This window comes from Lagopus muta, chromosome 3 (genome assembly GCF_023343835.1).
Source record: "Lagopus muta isolate bLagMut1 chromosome 3, bLagMut1 primary, whole genome shotgun sequence".
Classification (NCBI taxonomy): domain Eukaryota; kingdom Metazoa; phylum Chordata; class Aves; order Galliformes; family Phasianidae; genus Lagopus; species Lagopus muta.
Window position 1 is genome coordinate 89,152,981 of NC_064435.1, and position 21,064 is coordinate 89,174,044.

The 21,064-nt window shown below is 43.2% G+C and overlaps 2 protein-coding genes across 5 annotated transcripts in view; one reads left to right on the plus strand and one right to left on the minus strand.

Moving 5' to 3' along the window:
• Nucleotides 1-2,470: 2,470 nt before the first annotated feature.
• On the plus strand, nucleotides 2,471-12,732 carry ALDH5A1 (aldehyde dehydrogenase 5 family member A1). Its single transcript, XM_048938550.1, has 10 exons — nucleotides 2,471-2,788; nucleotides 2,904-2,987; nucleotides 4,777-4,947; nucleotides 5,496-5,612; nucleotides 6,038-6,181; nucleotides 7,054-7,197; nucleotides 7,927-8,085; nucleotides 9,250-9,419; nucleotides 10,150-10,208; nucleotides 10,356-12,732. The coding sequence occupies exons 1-10, from the start codon at nucleotides 2,510-2,512 to the stop codon at nucleotides 10,559-10,561; spliced, it is 1,533 nt and encodes a 510-aa protein (XP_048794507.1). The 5' UTR covers nucleotides 2,471-2,509; the 3' UTR covers nucleotides 10,562-12,732.
• A 352-nt stretch (nucleotides 12,733-13,084) lies between these two features.
• The window catches only part of KIAA0319 (KIAA0319 ortholog), a 52,698-nt gene continuing 44,718 nt past the window's right edge, over nucleotides 13,085-21,064 (minus strand). For 3 of the 4 annotated variants that reach the window (XM_048939783.1, XM_048939780.1, XM_048939781.1), the window contains exon 21: nucleotides 13,085-20,321. In XM_048939783.1, coding sequence (XP_048795740.1) covers nucleotides 20,143-20,321 — 179 coding nt within the window. In that variant the 3' untranslated portion in view covers nucleotides 13,085-20,142. The remainder of the gene's footprint in view (nucleotides 20,322-21,064) is intronic. The other variant, XM_048939782.1, reaches the window with a different exon arrangement.

Consider the following 21,064-nt stretch of genomic DNA (forward strand, 5'->3'; position numbering starts at 1 on the left):
CAGAATTGCAGGGGTTGGAAGGGACCTCCAGAGATCATCGAGTCCAACCCCCCTGCCAAAGCAGGTTCCCTACACCAGGTAGCACAGGTAGGCATCCAGGCAGGTCTTGAACATCTCCAGAGAAGGAGACTCCACCACCTCCCTGGGCAGCCTGTTCCAGTGCTCCATCACCTCACCTAAAGAAGTTCTTGCGCACATTTGTGCGGAACTTCCTATGCTGCAGTTTCTGGCCATTTCCCCTTGTCCCGTCTCCACTCACCACTGAAAAGAGTCTGGCCTCGCCATTCTACCCCCACACCTTAGATACTGATAGGCCTGGATCAGGTCCCCTCTCAGCCTTCTTTTCTCAAGGCTGAACAGACCCAGTTCACTCAGCCTTTCCTCATAGGAGAGATGCTCCAGGCCCTTCACCATCTTCGTGGCCCTCCGCTGGACTCTTTCCAAGAGATCCTTGTCTTTTTTGTACTGGGGAGACCAGAACTGGAAGCAGTACTCCAGATGAGGTCTTACCAGGGCAGAGTAGAGGGGGAGGATCACCTCCTTTGACCTGCTGGCCATGCTCTTTTTAATGCACCCCAGTAAGCCATTGGCCTTTTTGGCCACAAGGGCACACTGCTGGCTCATGGCCAACCTGTCGTCAACCAGGACACCCAGGTCCCTCTCCACAGAGCTCCTCTCCAGCAGCTCATCCCTCAAATTGTACCGGTGCATGCAATTATTCCTCCCCAGATGCAAGACTCTACACTTGCTTTCATTAAACCTCATCCAGTTTTTTTCTGCCCAGCTCTCCAGCCTGTCCAGGTCTCGCTGAATGGCAGCACGGCCTTCAGGTGTGTCAGCCAATCCTCCCAGCTTTGTATCATCAGCAAACTTGCTGAGGGTGGCCACTATTCCCTCATCAAGGTCATTGATGAAGATGTTGAACAAGACCGGACCCAGCACTGAACACCGCTGCTTACAGGCCTCCAACCAGACTCTGCACCGCCAACAACGACCCTCTGTGCTCTGCCAGTCAGCCAGTTCTCAACCCACCTCACTGTCCACTCATCTATCCCACACTTCCTCAGCTTTGTTATAAGGATGTCGTGGGGGACAGTATCAAATGCCTTGCTGAAATCAAGGTAGACCACATCCACTGCTCTCCTCCCATCCACCCAGCCAGAGACAACATCACAGAAGGCTACCAGGTTGGTCAAGCACGACCTCCCCCTTGTGAACCCATGCTGACTACTCCTGATAACTTCCTTTTCTTCCAGTTGTCTGGAGATGACATCCAGTACAAGCTGTTCCATCACCTTTCCAGGGACAGAGGTGAGGCTGACTGGCCTATAATTGCCTGGATCTTCCTTCTTCCCCTTTCTGAAGACTAGAGTGACATTGGCTATCCTCCAGTCTTTGGGCACCTCCCCCATCCTCCAAGACCTCTCAAAGATGACAGAAAGCAGTTCAGCAATCACCTCTGCCAGCTCCCTCAGCACCCATGGATGTATCCCATCGGGTCCCATGGATTTGTGAACATTGGTGTTGCCTAGGCGCTCTCGGACCACCTCTTCCCTGACTGAAGGGAGGTCTTCCATTCCCCAGACTCTCTCACTAACCTCCAGGGTCTCGGATTCCCAAGGGGGAGCTTTTGCACTGAAGAAATACATGAGCTTTGGCAGGCAAGAAGTTTAAAGCTTTCCACTCATTTCACACGTGCATCTAGGTCTTGTAATCCAGACTGATAACCCAATTTAACCCTATCTATGGAGCAGGTAATCACAAGAACTCTTGTCATTCATACTGCTGCGAGCTTCTGTCCAAAGAAGAAGCAATATAAATAAAGCAGCTCAGTCTATAGGCAAGGTGGGCAAGTGCTCTGCATGGTCTTTGTGCCAGACACCAGCTGTGGCCACCAAGGCACGCGAAAGAAGGAAAAGGATGTCTGAAATGAAGTGACTGACCTCAAGCAATCTACCTAGACTTTCGTAAAGCCTTTGGCGATGTCTCCCACTGTATTCTCCTGGAGAAGCAACTAGTTGCCCATGGCTTGGACCGATATACTCTTCATTGGGTAAAAATCTGAGAGTGGCAGTGCATGGAGTTAAATCGTGCTGGTGCCCGGTCACTAGCAGTGCCCCAAGGGGTTGATATTGTGGTCTGAACTGTTCAGTGCCTTTACTGGTGATCCGGACAAGGCGACTGAGCGCACCCTAATAAGTTTGCAGATGACAGCAAGTTGGCAGTAAGCGTGGTTCTGTCTGAGGAATGGGAGAGGGATCGGGACAGGCTGGATCAACGAGCGGAGGCCAACGGTACGAGCTTTAACGAGATCAAGCGCTGCGTCCTGAGCATTAGTTACAGCTCCATTCCTTCTTACGCCCTCGGCACAGAGCCGTACAGAGGACAAGGATCTGTTGACGCAGGGATGTGAAGGGCACGTGATGCGGCTTTAGGCCCGGCCCTCCACAGCTCGTCCTCCGGGGCGGCGCGTGTGGCGCTGCCCGGGTCCCGCAGCCGGCGCTCGGCCATGGCGAGCCTCCTGAGGCGGCGTGTCGCTGCCGCCCGCCGCCTCGCCTTCTTCCCGCCGCCGGCGCGGCGCAGCAGCTGGGCTCTGCCCGCCGCCCTGCTTCGCCGCGGCGCGTTGGTGGGCGGCCGCTGGCTAGAGACGCCCGCCGCGTTCCCCGTGCGGGACCCGGCCAGCGGCGACGAGCTGGGCCGGGTGGCCGACTGCGGCGAAGCCGAGGCGAGGGCTGCCGTGCGGGTCGCGCACGAAGCCGGAGCCGCTTGGGGCCGCCTTCCCGCTAAGGTGAGCGGCGGGGGAAGATGGCGCCGGCGGGGCGGTGAGCGGGGGTGGGGGGGACCGTCCTGTGCGTGGGGACCGTCCTGTGTGCGGGGACGACGGCAGGCTTCTGTCCTTGCAGGAGAGGAGCGCCCTTATCCGCAGATGGTACGAGCTGATGATTGAAAGGAAAACAGATCTGGCGACGATCATAACGGCGGAAAACGTGAGTATGGAGGCAGGTGAAAGGAAGGCGGGCAGAGCCGCGGGTTGAAGCACGCATCTCTGAGCTCGCGTGTGTTCCTGGCCTTGAACACCTCCAGGGACGGGGCATCCACAGCCTCTCTGGGCAGCTGTTCCAGCACCTCACCACTCTCTCTGTAAAGAACTTCCCCCTGACATCCACCTAAGAGCTCGCTGTGGAAGCGTTTATCTTTTTTAGAGGGGAAAAAAAAAACAAAGAAGTGCTTTTTCCAGCGGTACCTGGCTGGAGGTACACCTGCACTGTGCTTCATGTGGTACAGTGGCAACATGTAAATCCAAACTGCAGTCGTAAGGGCAGAAAGCTATTGTGTTGTATCGGTTTCATGTGTTCAGAAGGGAAAAATTATGTTAATAATGCCTTTGTCCCCTAGTAGGCAAGATAAAAACTAGTTTAACTATTTTTTTTTTTTCTTATTTTTGGACTGGTATTGCTTGAAATTACCAGTTAGATTCTGTAGCTTATGCCTAATCATAGGAAAACAAAGTTACTAACTAGATTCAAAGGATGTGTGCAGATATACAGTAACAAGAACAAGCTTTGCTGAAGATCCTAGTGTTTTGTGGAGGTTTCTTTTTACTGCAGTCTCTTCAGATGGCAGGGAAGCCATCTGAAAGTTAATGACTGCAGTAATGATGTTTGTTAAACTGACATGCAGCCTTTTCGAGTCAAACTGATTTTAGTGCGACTTGTAAGTAGGAGTGATGTGTTATGTCTGCATTAGTGCCTGGTTTTGGATGTACCACTAAGCCAGTCTCCCAGTTGTGCTCACTTAACATGTATGAGTTTGCATTGCAGACCAGTCTGGAAATGCACAGATTGGTGGTGGTCTTTTGAATAAAGCCATTCTGGAAGATGCCACAGCAGCTCCTCTGCTGTGTTCACAGGGTTGGAAGGGACCTCAAGGATCATGAATCTCCAAACCCCCTGTCACATGCAGGGCCACCAACCTCCCCATTTCATACCAGCCCAGGCTGCCCAAGGCCCCATCCAACCTGGCTTTGAACACCTCCAGGGACGGGGCATCCACAGCCTCTCTGGGCAGCTGTTCCAGCACCACACCACTCTCTCTGTAGAGAATTTCCCCCTGACATCCACCTAAATCCTCCCTCAACTTAAAACCATTTCCCCTTGTCCTGCAGTTATCAGCCCTTTCAAAGAGTTGACTCCCCTCTTGTTTGCAGGCTCCCTTTAGGTACTGAAGGGCTGCAATGAGGTCACCCCGCAGCCTTCTTTTCTCCAGGCTGAACAAGCCCAGCTCCCTCAGTCTGTCTTTGTAGGGAGGTGCTCCAGCCTCCTGATCATCTTTGTGGCTCTCCTCTGGACCCTCTTCAACAGGTAGTGGCCATCAGACCACAAGACCACACCTGAAGGTCTGCAGAGTAATACACCCAAACACAGTGGTCCCTGACAGAAGCTTGTAAATGTTTTGCCTCCATTTTTATCTGCTTCAGAATGGCAGTAGCAGCTAACTGCAGAGTTTGTAAATAAACACAGTCTGCTATTCCATCTCCCTTGTGGAGTGCAGGTAGAAGCTAGACACAGCTGTCAAAGTGTGAGTGTGTGATGACTGTATGTATGTTGAAACTGCATAGTGATTGCTGTGGAATAACACCAAGTCCTTTCTGGAGACTGTGAGGTATGTAATACAGAATTATAAAGCATTTTGAAAAGAATTCTGAAATTATGTCAGTTTATTTGTATTGCTTCGGTCTGCCATTTATAATGTATTTTCAATTTGATGTAATCAAAGGGAAAACCTCTGAAAGAAGCAGAAGGGGAAGTCCTATATGCTGCCTCATTTCTGGAGTGGTTTGCAGAAGAAGCTCGCCGAGTTTATGGTGATGTCATTCCAGCATCTGCAAAAGACAGAAGAATCCTGGTTCTAAAACAGCCAGTAGGAGTGGCAGCAATTATAACCCCAGTAAGTGCAGCTGAATATTTCAAATCATATGAAAATTTTCAGCTTAGCTTACAGCATGGGGCCTTACGGCTTCTCTTGCCTCAGGAAACACCCCTGTAAAATTTCATTTCTACCACAGAATCACAGAATGGCCTGGGTTGGAAAGGACCCCAAAGATCATGAATCTCCAACCCCCCTGCCACATGCAGGGCCACCAACCTCCCCATTTAATAATGAGACCTAGCTGTCCAGAGTCCCATCCAACCTGGCCTTGAACACTTCTAGGGATGTGGCATCCACAGCCTCTCTGGGCAGCTGTTCCACTCTCATAGTAAAGAACTTCCCCCTGACATCCAGCCTAAATCTTCCCTCCTTCAACTTAAAACCATTTCCCCTTGTCCTACATCTTCATTGGCCAGTAGTGCTTCTTTGTAATGTTTGTCTGGGCCAAAGCACATCATGCAGGTCTCTTTAGGCTGCCATGTAAGCACAGAAAACAACTACTACTATTGCTGCAACAAATGGAGCATTATTTCCCTAAGTTTGATTGTTCTTTTCTCTCATTCTAGTGGAATTTCCCCAGTGCTATGATTACCCGGAAGGTTGGTGCAGCTTTGGCAGCTGGCTGTACAGTGGTAGTGAAACCTGCAGAGGACACACCTTTATCAGCATTAGCTCTTGGAGAGGTGAGCTTTTATGCTAAGCTGTAGGTTAATGATGGACTGAAGCTACACGACAGAACTTAGAAATGGGATTTGTGGATAACTCGAGCCAATTTCATACGTGAAGACAAGTTGGCTGAACTGATAAAGAAGTTTTATTTCATTAGATGTCTTTGGAAGTTGTCTCTAGTACAGCCTAGACCCTCAAAGTGGATCTGGCCACCGAAGCATGGGAAATGTTTTTGTATCTTTTCTTTGGTTACTTTGAATGACAGCCTGCTTAATCAGGGGTGAAGCTGCACTCAAGACACTATGGCATCTGAGAGTTGTGGTGTGCACCTTGTGCTTCTTTTGACTGGAAACCAATTTCTTTAAAACAGTAAACATTAAATTACATATTCCTCATACAAACTTCTCTGATATTGCAATTTCTCTTTCCTTTGTTGCAGCTTGCAAACCAGGCTGGAATTCCAGCAGGAGTGTATAATGTTGTTCCTTGTTCAAGACAGCAGGCACCAGCTGTAGGGGAAGTTCTGTGCACTGATCCATTGGTAGCCAAAATATCTTTTACGGGCTCCACTGCAACAGGAAAGGTACATAAGTGGGCAGAATATCCTTGAAGATTATTACTGTGCTTACACCAGAAAGGTAGGGGGAAATGTGTGCTTTCATATAGAGCTTTCTTTTCTGGCTGCTGTGCAGAGATTGTACACATCAGTGTGTACCTGTTGAGGTACTGCCTATTTACTTCTGTGTCAGTACTTCACAAAAAGATGCTTGTGTGCAGCTTCTGCATAATTGCTCCTTACTGAGTTAGAGCCTGAGCACTTCTGTATAAAATGGTTGTGTTTCATATACTGTGACAGCACACTAATATGAACACTGAAATAGAATTTCAAAGGTGCTGCTTGGAAATGGCTTCTGTAGTTGAAAGAAAGCATTTGTTTCAACTTCAGCCTCCTGTCAGCTTTACTGCATAAACAGACTTACTAATCAGTCCCCAATGAGATCAGTAAAACTGTAGATATGGCTAAAGATAGAAGAATTCTATGCAATGGCTGTATGTGGAATGAAGAGAAGGCCTGATACCTAAAGCAAGTCTTAATACCAAATACTGGCACATATTAGAAAACTGCTGTGAGTTATCAAGATTTTTTGTTACAAAAAAAAAAAAGAAATGAACAAGCAAACAAGTGACAGTGTCAGCATATAGTGTCAGCCTGACCTGAGTGTGATGCAAATCCTTTCCTTCATTATTTTCTTAGCAGAGTGTAATCTTTAAAGACTTTAATGAAGGAAATTATTCCTTGTATTTGCTGATGGGAGAAAACAGATGGTGTAGCATAATGCAGAAGATGCAGATTTACTCCCTGCTGGAGTTAGTTTCTCAGTGCCTCCCATCTGTAAGCTCTGTGGTCCCTTAGTTTTGCGTCTAGTAGAATTAGAAATTTCTATGTTTCCTCAGATACTGCTGAAACATGCAGCTGGCACTGTGAAGAGAGTTTCCATGGAGCTTGGAGGGCATGCTCCTTTTATAGTGTTTGACAGTGCTGATGTGGACCGTGCTGTTGCAGGAGCCCTTGCTTCTAAGTACAGAAACTCAGGGCAGGTAAGAGTCCTTGTTTCTGGGAATAGAAGGGCTGTAAACAAAATATTTTGTTGTTCAGAGAAAGATGCTGGGGCCACACATGGCTGTGGACGCTTAAACCAGCTATCATGCAGCAAGTCTGAATAACAAAAAAAAATTACATCGACATACTTTGGTATATTTAGAAGATAGCTGTTACTTTTGAAAGGCTGTAGTAATCAAAGAAGGATTCAGTCAGAGCATAGGGGATGGCATAAATGAGTATAACATCAGGCAGTTGAAAGCACTTGCAAACAAACTCCAGGAGGAAAGAAAACTCAAGTTCAGTTAATGAAGAAGCTAGGAGGGGAAAAAAAAAGATCCCACACCACCACATGTGAATTGAAATTCTTTTGCTCAATTCAGCATTCTCTGGTGTATGTAATTAGAATGTAATATTTCTTGCAGCTTCTGAACCCTGCTCCATCCGTATACCTGTATCCACAGAAATCACAAAGCCTTTTCCCAGCATAAGCCACTTAAATCTAACAGCATGGCGTATTTTATGCAAATGTTTACAGCTGGTTGGAATTGTATCTCTTAAGAGAATAGGATGGCAAAAGAAATTGGGGAACAGCTTAGGATGTTGGAGAATAGGCAGAGCACAAAGCGCTGTAGTGTCCTGTCATTGTGGCATGGTGGGCAGAAGGAATTGGTAATGAGATACAATATAGACCACTGTTTGCTTTTCCTTTTCATGCTTGTTTTCAGACGTGTGTTTGTGCAAACCGTTTCCTGGTGCAAAGGGGGATCCATGACAAATTTGTAGAGAAGTTTGCTAAAGCCATAGAGAGCGAGCTGCGTGTCGGAAGTGGATTTGATGCAAAAACTACCCAAGGGCCATTAATTAATGAAAAAGCAGTAGAGAAGGTAAAAATAAATAACTAAAGTTTTTTTTTTTGGACATAAATTCCTTTTTTTATGATCCATAAAGTAACACAGAATTCTATTTAACTTCTTTATGGTTGTTAGAAGGTATTAACGGTGTGGCTGGAAGTTTGCTATCTCCTCCAAGCTTGTGTGTAGATATAGGGAAAGAGACATGGCCAGTTAATGTGTCATTCTCTTATTTCCATTAAAGAGAAAAGAGATTCCTCCTTCATGAGAAAATAAATCCTCCTAATTATTTCTCAGCTGTTCTCAAGAAGAACATTTGCTGAGATTGGATGTGCTGTGAGAGTGATGAGGTGAGCCACAATTCTGAGGCACTGTGATTGAAAACTTACTTTGAAGACATTACTTTGCCTCTGTTTGGCAGAAACTAAGCAAAATAACACCCTGAGGCTAAAAGCACCAGGGCTATGGATGCTGTAATCATTTGAAATCCTCTATGCATAGTTCAGATCTTCTATTTTGAATTACTTGTGACCCCAGGAATTTTATTTTTATATTGCAGTGGTAAGTCACATTTTCCCTAACATTTCACCCTTTCTAAAGTTAAAGCAATTAGAAATTCTGATAATACTCAGAATTAGCTGGGAGACAAAGGATTGGCCTGCCTTCAAGTATACAGATGTGACTGAATTCTTTCCCTTTGTACCACAAAGGTATTGTGTATAGCATAGGGCCGTACACACAAGTCTGCAAGCACTGCATAGTCACATAACTGCCTTTCTATTATTTCAAGGGAGTTATTCTAGATTGAGATTTGGTTTTCTCAGTACTTTCTTGTCTTTGGATAAATTGTTACACAGGGGAAGAAAATGTCTTTGTCAGGCCTGTCTTGAAAACTTCCTTCTGTTACCTGTTTCTCTTTATGTGCTTGTGTTTGCACAGTGCCTGATGATGAATGTCAGGTGTGCTACTCAGTCCTTTCCTCACATTAGATGTTCATTTCAGTAGGTTGGATGTCTGCTAGATGGGGGACACACACATAATTTAATTCAAGAGAAATTTTGAATAACTCTGCAAATAGTTGGTGAAGGATAAACCTCTCTTCAGAGTCTTTTTAATACTATTATTTTTTCAGTGAAAAATGCCGTGATGATCATTTTTTAAATGCTTTCTTTGAGATTTTCGTTTTGCACACCTTAGGTAGAGAGACACATTAATGATGCAGTTTCACAAGGAGCATCTGTTGTGACTGGAGGGAAACGACACAGCTTGGGGAAGAATTTCTTTGAGCCAACCTTACTGAGTAACGTTACGACAAAAATGCTTTGCACACAAGAGGAGACGTTTGGCCCTTTAGCACCAGTTATCAAGTAAGATTCTTGGTAAAACGCAGCGATATAAAATGATGAGGGATTGTTTTGAGCAATAAGATTTGACTGACTGACTGCCAGAAGCTTTTGGAAGGCCACATAGGTCTTGCTATAAGGCTCAAGTTCATCTGTGGAAACGTACTACGTGTATCCAGTTTGCTTGTTTCTCTCTTGACCTGATCTAAGCATTGCTGCACGTTCTTGAAAATGATTTTCTTTTAAATTGCATCAGCAGTTAAGCAAGGATGGTAACAGCAAAACACTCAAATTTCATGTTTTGCAGCATGAAGTGGGAGGCAGGAGTTTGCAATTTGTTATGTGATTTGCTAGCCTTGAGTTTTTCTGTTTGAGGATGACTTGGTTCTATTTTCTCCTTAAAATCTTCTCTGCCTCTGTCCACAGTGATTGGACAGAAGAATGCACAGTAATCTCATAGCTGAGTGCCTGCATGGCTGGGGAGATTAGTGAGCTAACACATGTGAAAGTAAATGTTCAACTACCAGCATCTAGGGAGGATAAACCTACTTAATTGTAGTTCAAATTGAAGTAAGTGGTAGAAACTTCTCCATTACTTTGAATTTAAATTAGTTTTGAAAATATATTTAAAAAAAAAAAACAAAACACCAACAAAGAAACCTGTATACTGACTTACTCCTGTTAAAGCATAGTCAGCAAAATGCTGTGTCAAGGACAGGTCTCATTTGTATTTCTTTTTTCTTTATGTTGACAGATTTGACACTGAAGCAGAAGCCATTGCTATAGCAAATGCAGCTGATGTGGGTTTAGCAGGTACGCTTCTCTTTTCATATCTCTTGTAAGCTTCAGTGCTAAGGGAATATTTAATGAAGTAGTAAGCACCATATCACTAAGTATCAACCTGCTGTTGTTCCTCCTGACTTTATTTTCATTTGGCATTATTCTGTGTCTGCATGGCAGGATATTTCTATTCCCGAGATCCAGCACAGATCTGGAGAGTTGCAGAGCAGCTGGAAGTTGGAATGGTTGGTGTGAATGAAGGCATGGTCTCCTCGGTTGAGAGTCCTTTTGGTGGGGTAAAGCAGTCTGGCATAGGGAGAGAAGGTTCCAAGTATGGCATTGATGAATACTTAGAAATAAAGTACGTCTGTTTTGGAGGCTTGTAGCAATCTTCAGAAAGCACAATCCCAACATCTTGCAAAAGACTGCTGTAGTTTTGAAAGCTTTCTGAACCAGAAAAATGTCATGAATGCAACTTTTACCTTCTTTAAAAATAAGCAACCCTGTCCTGTACTGAGACGTATTGACAACATGATGTGCCACATGTTTTTACATGTTTAGTGTACTACATGAGTACGTTGTTCTTCAGCAATGTGATCACAGTGCCCATTACCTCTGAAAGGGAGTAGGGAAGAAATGCACGTTTATTATTCTTAGATCACCCTTGTTAGTGGGGAGAACTTGGAGATTGCTGCATTATGGAAATAGATCACCATCTGTGTCAAGGGGAAAACAGACCACCTTTTTCTACTGCCTCTGTTTGTGTAGGATGGGGGAAGCAAACTGCCTTTAAACGTCTGTGCAAGCACCAACATTTTCTAATGTGGTGATGTAACTTTCTTTTAGAAGCAGGCATGTCTTTTTTTTTTTTAAACTGTGGGATAATCTGATGCTTATGAAAGATGAGGAAGTGCTTGGCTACAACTAGGAATCTATGCAGGTGAATGAGCAGCTTTGTAAGTGCATCTTAATACTGGCTGCAGAGCTGTCAGCTGTTCAGCCTCTGGGCTTCTGAGCAAAGAGCTGTAATTTGTGCCTAACAGCTGGCAAGTTTGGGATCAGGTACAGCCCTTGTTTGGTATGTATGTGAGTCTCAGTTGCTCAGAGAGGATGGCAGTGCAAAACAATGAGCTGCTGGCTCAGCGAGGAGGAGGAGGAAGATGGGATGCAAAGCCGCAGGAATAACTTACAGAATGTTAAGGGGACCCTGAAGGGCCTACAGAATGAATCCCAAATGCTGACGTGAGAACGTATATAAACTCTCTTCTGTGAAAAGAATGTAACTGTCCTTTGTAGAAGGAAAGTCACTGATGTCAATGTTCCTCAGCAACTGCAAAGAACAGGAGCAGATGGGCTTCACGCCTTGTATTTATGGTCACACAAGCAAATATCCCTTATTGAGAAAGGTATATACATTTTTATTTTTATTTTTTTTTTTTAACTTGGGGAACTTGCAATCTAATAAGGATTTAAACAAAAGTAATTGTAGGCAAGACTTTTACCCACAATTCCACTATTTTAATTGACATCTTTAAAAGATGTGAGATTCCTCAGTAAGAAAGAAAAACAAAACAACATCATTTCAATGGTGTGTGTGTGTGTGTCCTGCCAGCTGAAGGACAAGTAAAAGACACTTGACTGCACATCAGAAACTTCCAGTGCACCAAGAATGCACATTTACAATGGTAAGGATTGGATAATGTTATTGATTGTAACACATTTGCTTTCTCTGAAGAACAAAAAGGGACAGCTTAATTCTACCCACATAAATTGCAAGAAAATTCTTTCTAGACAGGTTCTGAGCTTGCACTGCTGTGTGCACAGGCTGCCTGAATCTGGGGAGCATGATGTTGTGGAACAGGGAGTCTTTTGCCAGCTCTGGCTGCTGATACATTTTTACTCCTTGCAAAATGTAGCTCAGCAGAACAAAGCAGTAACTTGGTGCCTGGTTACCAGTAGTACAGTGATGAAGGCACCCTTACAGATACTATACACAGGTTGGAATATCTGCCACTTCAATTGTACAGGCTTAAAACATGCTTGCACCATCAAATCAAGGTTAAACTTCTGTACTGCTGTGTGACAGTGCAATCTTGAATGTAGATGTACTTGGGACACTGCAATTGGAGGATTAATTTTTTAGTCTGCTGCTCTCTTCATTGCAAAATTAGTGATCTGATGCCTTGGTGAATTTAAAACCTGGATGTAATTTCTCAGAATAGCACTGTTATAATTCATGAGTCAATGTTTACTTTTTTGTATTTTTTTTTTAACTTTGCCTGATAACAAGCACAAACCATGATTAGGTTGTATCATGAAGTTGAAAAATACCTTTGTCTATATTGGATTGTGGTTGGATTCCAGCACAGTATGTCTGTGTCATTAAGGTAAGCACAGAATAATCTTGAAGTTGTTTTCATAGCAAAAGCTGTGATTCTTGATACTTGAATCCTCACATTTGAGTTATGTTAATAATGTTGGTGATGTTCAGAAATTTCTGGATTTAAAACTGTGATGAAAAGACATTTTCAATTAATAAATAACTTATATGAAAGCATTGGATTTTGTGCTTTATTGCAATATTCACTGTTGAACTCATGAGCTGACAGCAGCAAGTTCTGCCCCTCAGATTTCCACAGATATTTTGTTGTGCCAAGCTTAGCACTGGAAAGAAAGACATTTCTCCACATGCAGGTGTTGCAGCAGCAAGATTAGCTGTCCCAAATTACAATGCCTTCAGTCTAAATCAAGTAGGTGAAATTACTTTGACATATCTGTATGCCATGAGTGATTCCATATGCAAATCTCCTGTGCTGAATCAAGCATTTTACCACAGGAGATGGGCTTTGTGGATCAGAACGCGTTTCCCTGCTTTCAGGATGTTATCACCTGCATGATTCTCAGATTATTTTAAATAGGTTTTTAAAAGCCTCATTCTCATCTGTTTCAGCAAATGATTTCTAATTTCCAGTTTCTGGGCCCAAGCTCCAGGTAGTGCTGGAAAACACAGCAAGCGAGGTGGCTCCAGGTCCTGGTAACAGCAATTAGTAGCAGTGAAGAAAGACAATTGGTGCTACTAAGATTTATTTCACGTTTGACCAATAGCTAGCATTTAATTTTGTTTAGAATAGCTGGTTCTTCTTCATTCCTTGTCACCATGACCTTTGGATTTAATGAAGTGCGTAAGTTAGCTAAAGTTCTGTGGCCTGTCCATTTACTTGGCAGACTTTTTTGAAGACATCTACCATTGATTTTATGTTTTCATAAGCTTTGCAGAATGTAAATTGGCATGTAGTAAAATAGCTTTTATTGTTATCAGCTCATTGTTCATTCAAGTGTTACTGGGAGTTGGGCAATCCTGCAGTTAAAAAGCATCTCCTCGTGACTTGGCATTGAAGTAGCTGGATCTCTGCAGCTGGTGCAGACTTAAGGATAACTTTTTGTCCTTTGTCAGCCCTGCTGCTTATACAAGGCTCTATCTTAAAGCAAAAGGTTTAAAAATGATACGGAGAAGGTTGTGCAGGCAATTAACCCAAGGAAAAGCAGGAAATTCTGTAAGTCGAAGTAAAACAGCTTTTCCTGCTCCCTAATATACTGAATTATGCTCCCTCCCTGCGTAAGATACCTTTCTGCTTTTGTCAATAGCAAGCCAAGGGATCAGATATTGTGCTGCTTTCTTGAGTAGACTTCAGCTATGCTATACACAATGTCTCTCTTAGCCCAACTTGAGTATCAAGTCCAAAGTACAGAAAGTACCCCACCAAGTTCCTAGAAGAAAAGACAAAATTTTATTAGTAGTTACATAAATGTCATAGTTTCAGCTCAGAAATGGTTCCAGTCACAATACACTGTCATTTTCAGTAAGTAACATTTGTTAGAATTGGATTAATTGTATCAATAGCTCACCCATCCACCCACAGGGAGAAGTTTTTCTATACACAGACCAGCTACATGATGTGTGGCTCATCCACACCTGGTTCATACCTTAAGCAAAAGAAAGGTGGGGTTTTTTTGTGTTTTTGTTTCTTAGTATTTTATTTCTAAGCTTTAAGGCTCCCTTGTCATGGGGAGTTCTAGACCTAAAAGGTGTATGATGGTATAGGTTTTCCTTTGCTGCAGAGGTATGAGCTCAATATTCTAGTCAGGTAACTAATTCACTTCTAGCTTATCTTCCTTCTAGAGAAATGTTTTCCTTTCTCAATGGTTATAAAAATGGCTCAGAAGACCCAATGCTTGTCGTTTCATTACTGCCATCCCAAAACTCCAGTTGACAAGAGCCCACTACCAGTATACTGAGGTACAAAACTAGTTTCATCTGACCTAAAAGAAGGATAGGAAATTTGCCCAAGAAAATTATTTCAAGAATATTAGAACTGTTGAAGGAAAGTTCAAACTCAGCATTGAGAATTTCTCTGTTTTTGACACAGCGAACTTCCTTACATGTTTGCACTTAATTTTGTTTGCCACAATTAACTAAGAAAAAAACCCACATTATATAAGCAACCACATCTGACAGCAAAAGAAACAGGTGCTTGAAAAGGAGCTGTATGTGCTTAGACCTATCACAGACCTGTATGTGATAGGTCTGGCAGAGGAGACTGCTCATCTTCTGTTTACCCTGAAGGATGTAGCTGTAAGTGAATTCTTACAAATGAAACAACAATATCCTATTTTCCCCCTGCAAATAAACTCCTCTATGATTAGACTGTTCACTTTTTTTTTTTTAATGAAAGGCTGAACCACGGGACAACAGATGCTTTAGATGTGTATCACAGCAGACTCGCCCAGGTAAATTTCAGTTTGTACTGCAGCAGTGATTTATTATAAACACAAAGCATTATTTGCAGTATGACAACGTTGAATACTTGAATCTCTTTACTGCATCAGGCAGTAATGGCAAGGAAGTTATTCTAAATATATTCCCTACTTAAAATGCAGCAGAGGCAGCCCTTTACACAGCTAGATAACCTCTACTTGTCCATGTATCAGCCAGCATCTATAAATGTAAAACCAAGATGAAAGTGAGAATCCAGAACTTACACCAAAGCTATGACGAACTCCAAGTGTTGGCATGCTGTTTGTGTTCCAACAGAGCATCTTACCAGTGCCAAGCTGTGCATTTCTTTCCAATGGACTTAGAGCTGTACAGGGCAAGCTGTACCTTAGAAGAGCAGAGAAGACTGGTGGGAAAGCCTCCATCCCTATTTCACAAGGAAGCTGCCATACGCTTTCTGTGTACAGAGGAAAGCTATGTGGAAGTAAACGTGAGGACTGTGTACTTGCTTCAAACCCAAATGTAATTGATAATCCAAATCAGAAAGCTATCAGCAGTCCTAAATTCAGCCGTTGTGTTTATACCTTAACAGTTGGCTTTTCTTCTCTTTCATTCCACCTCACATGCACCAGTAAAGCAGTTTTTCTAGAAACAAAAATGTGACTGAACTGAAATAAAAGCCTTGCTACACTCACTTCTTATTTCCTGACAAAACTGTGCTTCAGCAAATGATACATGTCATACCACAAATTCACAGAGCCAGAAATATTAATTTAAAATCTTGGTGCAAGTTTGTGTTAATAGCAAGCCTCGTGCTATGAACAAAGAATTACTTCTTCTTCCGATGGCATGGAACAATTACACCATCAGAATTAGAGGCTTCTTCAAAAAATAGCTTTCAAAGTACAAATAAAATACAATGAGGATGTCAAAGTGTTACCTAGGGGGCAGCATTCTGTAAGCATCTTCCACTTGCGAAGGCTTTGGGCAATAAGAAGCGTTACACCAGTTTCTTTACTTGTTACAGGGAGAAATTTTCAGCCAAATCATGCAGATGATCTCACAGTGCAAAGGCTTGCCACTGATCTCAAGGTCAGCACCCACAGCAAGTGTGTGTGGGGGAGAAACAGCCCAGGGAATTCTGTAGCATTGATAAGAACAGGTTTCTGATTTGCTGTTTTACTACAGTACTTGAAAGAACCATCTGCTACCCTTCAGCACCAGGCTTGAAAAATGTAAAATAAACCCCCAAACACCCACGTGACAGACTTGGCAAAATTGAAGGGTGCTGACTGCAGTGACATGTGCTAAACAGTAAGTTCACTGATAAAGGCAGGCTGCAGAGACTTAGCACAAGCAGTAATGGAAAGATGCTGTGGAAGAAAAAGCTGGAGAGCAGACAATATACAGCACAATGCTAAGGACTGGCTGAAGTTTGTCCTGTTGAGTCTTCTTACTGTAAGAAGAATGCATTCCTGTGGTATATGCGAGGCCTGCATGTAGTATGAAGCCCTGGACCTCAGCATCTGACAGGGAAATCAAATCTACTGCAGCCAAATATTCAGCTTCCCAGTTCCTACAGAAGAAACACAAAGAAGGATGTTGGAACGGATGAAATTGATGGCTTTCAGCTTGTGAAAATGTTACTAAAGAAAATGGAAGAAACTGTTTCATCAAAAGTTTGAACTTGTACGGGAGACTGTGACCCACTGAAAGAAAAAAAAGTGCAGTAAGGCTGTAGCTGAAATATCAATATATATCACAAAATATATCACAAATATCAGCACAGGTAGACTGTAGTGCTTCCATCTCCATCCAAACAGATCTCCCAGGGACTAAAATACCTGTCCAGACCTTATGATGCATGGAGCCCTGCTATATGGGAGTTGCTGCAGTACATGAAGCAGTAGTGGGTAGATATCACAGCTACACAAGTAGCTACGCTACCAGAGGAGTTCAACAGGCACAGTGTTTGGGAATGTGAGCTGGAGATTGATGCATGGTATTGTGTACCAGGCGAAGAGAAAGTCCTGCCTAAAGGCAAAGCAATGTCCTACTTGTCTCTACTTGCCTGATAAAATCAGATGGAATAAATTATCCTGGAAATTACATGAAAGCACATGGAAGACAGGGAGGCGTTCAGAGACAGTCAGCATGGCAACACCAAAGGCAAAACGTGTTTGATTAATCCACTGACCTACAACGGAGCAGATATCAGAAGACAACAGAAAAGCAATTGATGTAATCTACCTAGAATTCTGTAACACCACTGACAACAGTATCTCAAAATGTTCTTGCCTCTAAACTGGAGAGATATGGGTTTGATGGACGAACTATTAGATGGATTAGGAACTGGCTGGATGACCACATCTACAGGTACAACCAACAGCTCAATGTCTGGAAACCAGAAATGTGCAGCGTCTCTCAAGGGTCCATACCTCAAACAATGCTGTTCAATATCATTGTCAATGGGACTGAGTGCACCCTCAGCATTCTGCGGATTACATAAAGCTGAGTTATGCATTTGATACAAAGAATGCCAAGCAGAGAAAACTCCATGAGGTTCACATCAGGCAGTTCAAGTCTGTAAAGGTGACAGTGGCCTACTTGCAAAGTGGGCCCATATGAACCTCATAAAGTTGAACAAGGTCAGGTGCAAGACTCTGCACCTGGTTCAGGACATTCCCTGGTATAGAACACACTGGGCAAAGAAGTGTTTGAGAACAGCCTTGCAGAGGATGGGGTGCTGGTGAATGACAAACTGGATATAACCCACATAAGCCCATATAAGCCCACATGGACCTAATGAAGTTCAACAAGGCCAACTCTACGGTACTGTACCTGTGTCAGGGCAATCCCAGATCTGTGCACACTGGGAGAACAACACACTGAGAGCAGCCCTGTGGAGAAGGGTGTGAGTGTCCTGGTGGACAAAAAGTGGACAAAATGTGTTGAGCCGACAGCGCGTGCCTGCAGTCTGCAGGGCCAACTGTATCCTTCATCAAAAGAGAGGTAGCCAGCAGGGCAAAGGACGTGATTGTTCCCCTCTACTTTGCCCTTGTGAGGTCTCATCTGGAGTACTGATCCAGGTATGATGCCACCAGCACAAGAATGACACAAAGCTGTTCAAGCAAGTCCACTGTGAGACCTCGTTGTGGTCTTCCAGTACTTAAAGGAGTTTATGATCAGGAGGGAGACAGACACTTTACACAGTCTGATAGTGAAGGACAAGATGGAATGATTTTAAACTAAAAGAGAGGAGATTTACGTTAGATACTAGATGGAAAATTTTCCCTCAGAGGATGATGAGGCATTGGAACAAGTTGCTCAGAGAAGCTGTGAATGCGCCAGCCCTGGAGGTGTTCAAGGCCAGGTTGAAAGGTGTTGAATGGTGCCCCGGGCAGCCTCATCTAGGACCTAGTTTAGTGAGTTTGAAGCTTGCACATGGTAGGGAGGGTTGAAACTAGATCATTTTTAAGGTTCCTACAATACCAAGCCATTGTACGATTCTGTAACTAATTAAATATACAAATACACTCCAAAAGGGGAAGGACGAGAAAGTAGATTCATTTTAATAAATGTCCTAAAACCCATATACAGTTAAAACATGGCTTCCAAAGAAAGCAAATCAGACAATTGATTTTCCATCTGTTGGAGGAAAGGGGAAAAACACAGAAAAAAAAACTTGCATTAACCCTTTTTAGTCCATCTCTGCCTATCCTCTACGATACCTGAGACCACACTCAGGTCTCCACAGAAATGCAGGAATGGGCACAGGTCCTCAGCATGGTACTGCTAACGTCATAGACTTCTGCTATTAAAACAAGAAGTCAAATGTATGAGACCATGCAATCATGGGAGCCAGTGTTCAACCCAACCAATCTTTTGTGTCAGAATTCTATGAAGGAGTGGAGAAAGCTCCAGAAATTCTCTACCACGCTATTCTTCGTTACAGGGGTGAGGTATGTTCTCTCTGTGCCCCTTCTAATCTGCCCCTCATGATCTCTACGCTGTTCTACCCCTCTCCATTAATGGATTTTCCACCGTCAGATTACAATAAATCACAGAATCACAGAATTGTAGGGGTTGAAAGAGACCTTTAGAGATCATTGAGTCCAACCCCTGAAAAACCAACTACCAACCAACCAACACACAAAAAAACACCAAGCAAAAAAACAAAAGCCCTGTCCAAAGTGCTGCCAAGGGGAGTTCTTCTGCATTACAACATACTAGCTCAGCCTAAGGCTTCCAACATGTCAGCAAAGAACCCATAGGAAAGGCTGGCATCATTGCCAGACCAGTGCCACAGATTCCTATGCCCCCATTAGTGAGGCTTTTGTACAAAAGCCAGACCTTCCATGTGTGATTTCAAGAACAGTACTGGGGACGTGGCTTTAAAGCCTAGCAAACCCAAGGAAAAGCAGAAGTGCCTTTGTCTTTATAAAGGTAAAGGTTTACAAAGAAGCAACCTAAGGTTGGACTTCCCTGCAGACACCACACTGAGCCACCATACACATGTAAATACAGAGAACACTGCATCCTACAACACAAAGATGTATCACATCACGTTACAGCTAAGTGCAACTAGAAAATTGTAAACTTCCTTTAAAAGCAAAGGTATTTTCAGCTGATGATCACTACACTAGAAAAGGTAGTCACAAAGCACAGTCAGAAAAACACAGTGCATTAAAATGTTCCCTCTCTGTGTTCCTGACCTAACCTGACAATGGAGCCTGCAGTAACATATTGCTCTCTACAGCAGGAATGGAAATACTGCATATTGGTTTTTGCTGTTTTAAGTCAGTTTCATAATCACATGGCTCCTCTGAGAAAAAGACAGGAGTACAGGACATGAATTTGTATGTATCTCAATTACCATCTATTGTTAGTAGCATAATGACCCTGGCTAATTTTGTAGTACAATACAAGAAAAATGGCCTTCTGAATTTCAGATAAACATCAGCATGGAACATGCAGGAAATATTACGTGCTCTTCCATGTTTCTCTAGCAGTAACAATAGGAGTTAGCTGACTATATTTTCTTCTCCCTTTCTACCCACTGTTCTAGAAATTTATCCTTTCACCTGCAATTAGTTGACACTTCAGGAAGTTTTTGATTTAGAAAATCAGAGGCTAGTCAACACGTTTTAGATGCGTTGGGCCAGTGTGTTCTGTGCTTTTACCCTCGTTCAGTTATCTGTCTTTGGAGCTGTAGTTGAAGGAAACACCATTTCTGATTGATCCGTTCATAAGGGTTTTAGGATTCTCTCTTTCAATCCTTTCTCGACTGAAGATAGTGTCCTGATCACTGTCAAACTCTGATTCAGAAACCATCAGGCTGGAGTTGTGTTCTGTACTTCTGTGTTTTATGCCTACAAATTACAAACAAAACAAACAGAAACAACAACAAGAAGCAAGCTCATTAGAAACATCTCACTTCTGACAGCTTTTGATCATCCTGTACTCTGCTGCGATAGGAAAAAACAATTGAAAACACTCTCTGAAACTCAGCATAAAAGCCTGCATCACTTTCACCACTCATATAAAAAACTGGTCTGGGAGGTATCAAATATGGTCCGGTGGATACAGTTTTGATCTCACTGCAGCCTCAATGGTTTATGGCTAATTAAGTGATCTTAGTACATAGTGACCCCCTGCTAATGGCCTGAATCTGGAAATTTGTCTGTCTGCACAGCTATCTCATTAAAGTGACTGGCAATGAGAGGTCATATTTTCTACAGAAATCTTACATTTTTCTTATTTCAAAAGCTATTTCTCACAATGATTTTATTTCCCCGGATTCTAATATTTTCCCTGCTAAAAACTGAAATAAAGTAAATCAAAATATATGTGAGCAGGGGTTAGCAGCTGGAGTACCTGATGCTTAAGAAGGCACTTATGATCCAGAAGGGAATCGTCGTGCACTGATAAAATCAGATCTAAATTATGAAGCGTGTGTGTGAGGGAAAGGAGGTTACATGAAAAAAGTCTGAGGGACAATCAGATGCTCTGAATTACAGTCAGTGAAGAAGCTTGGAACTTTGTCTGATCCCTGGGCACTGCGAGAAGAATGAAGTTATTCCTGTCCAATCATTTCTCCATCTATGCTTGCCTC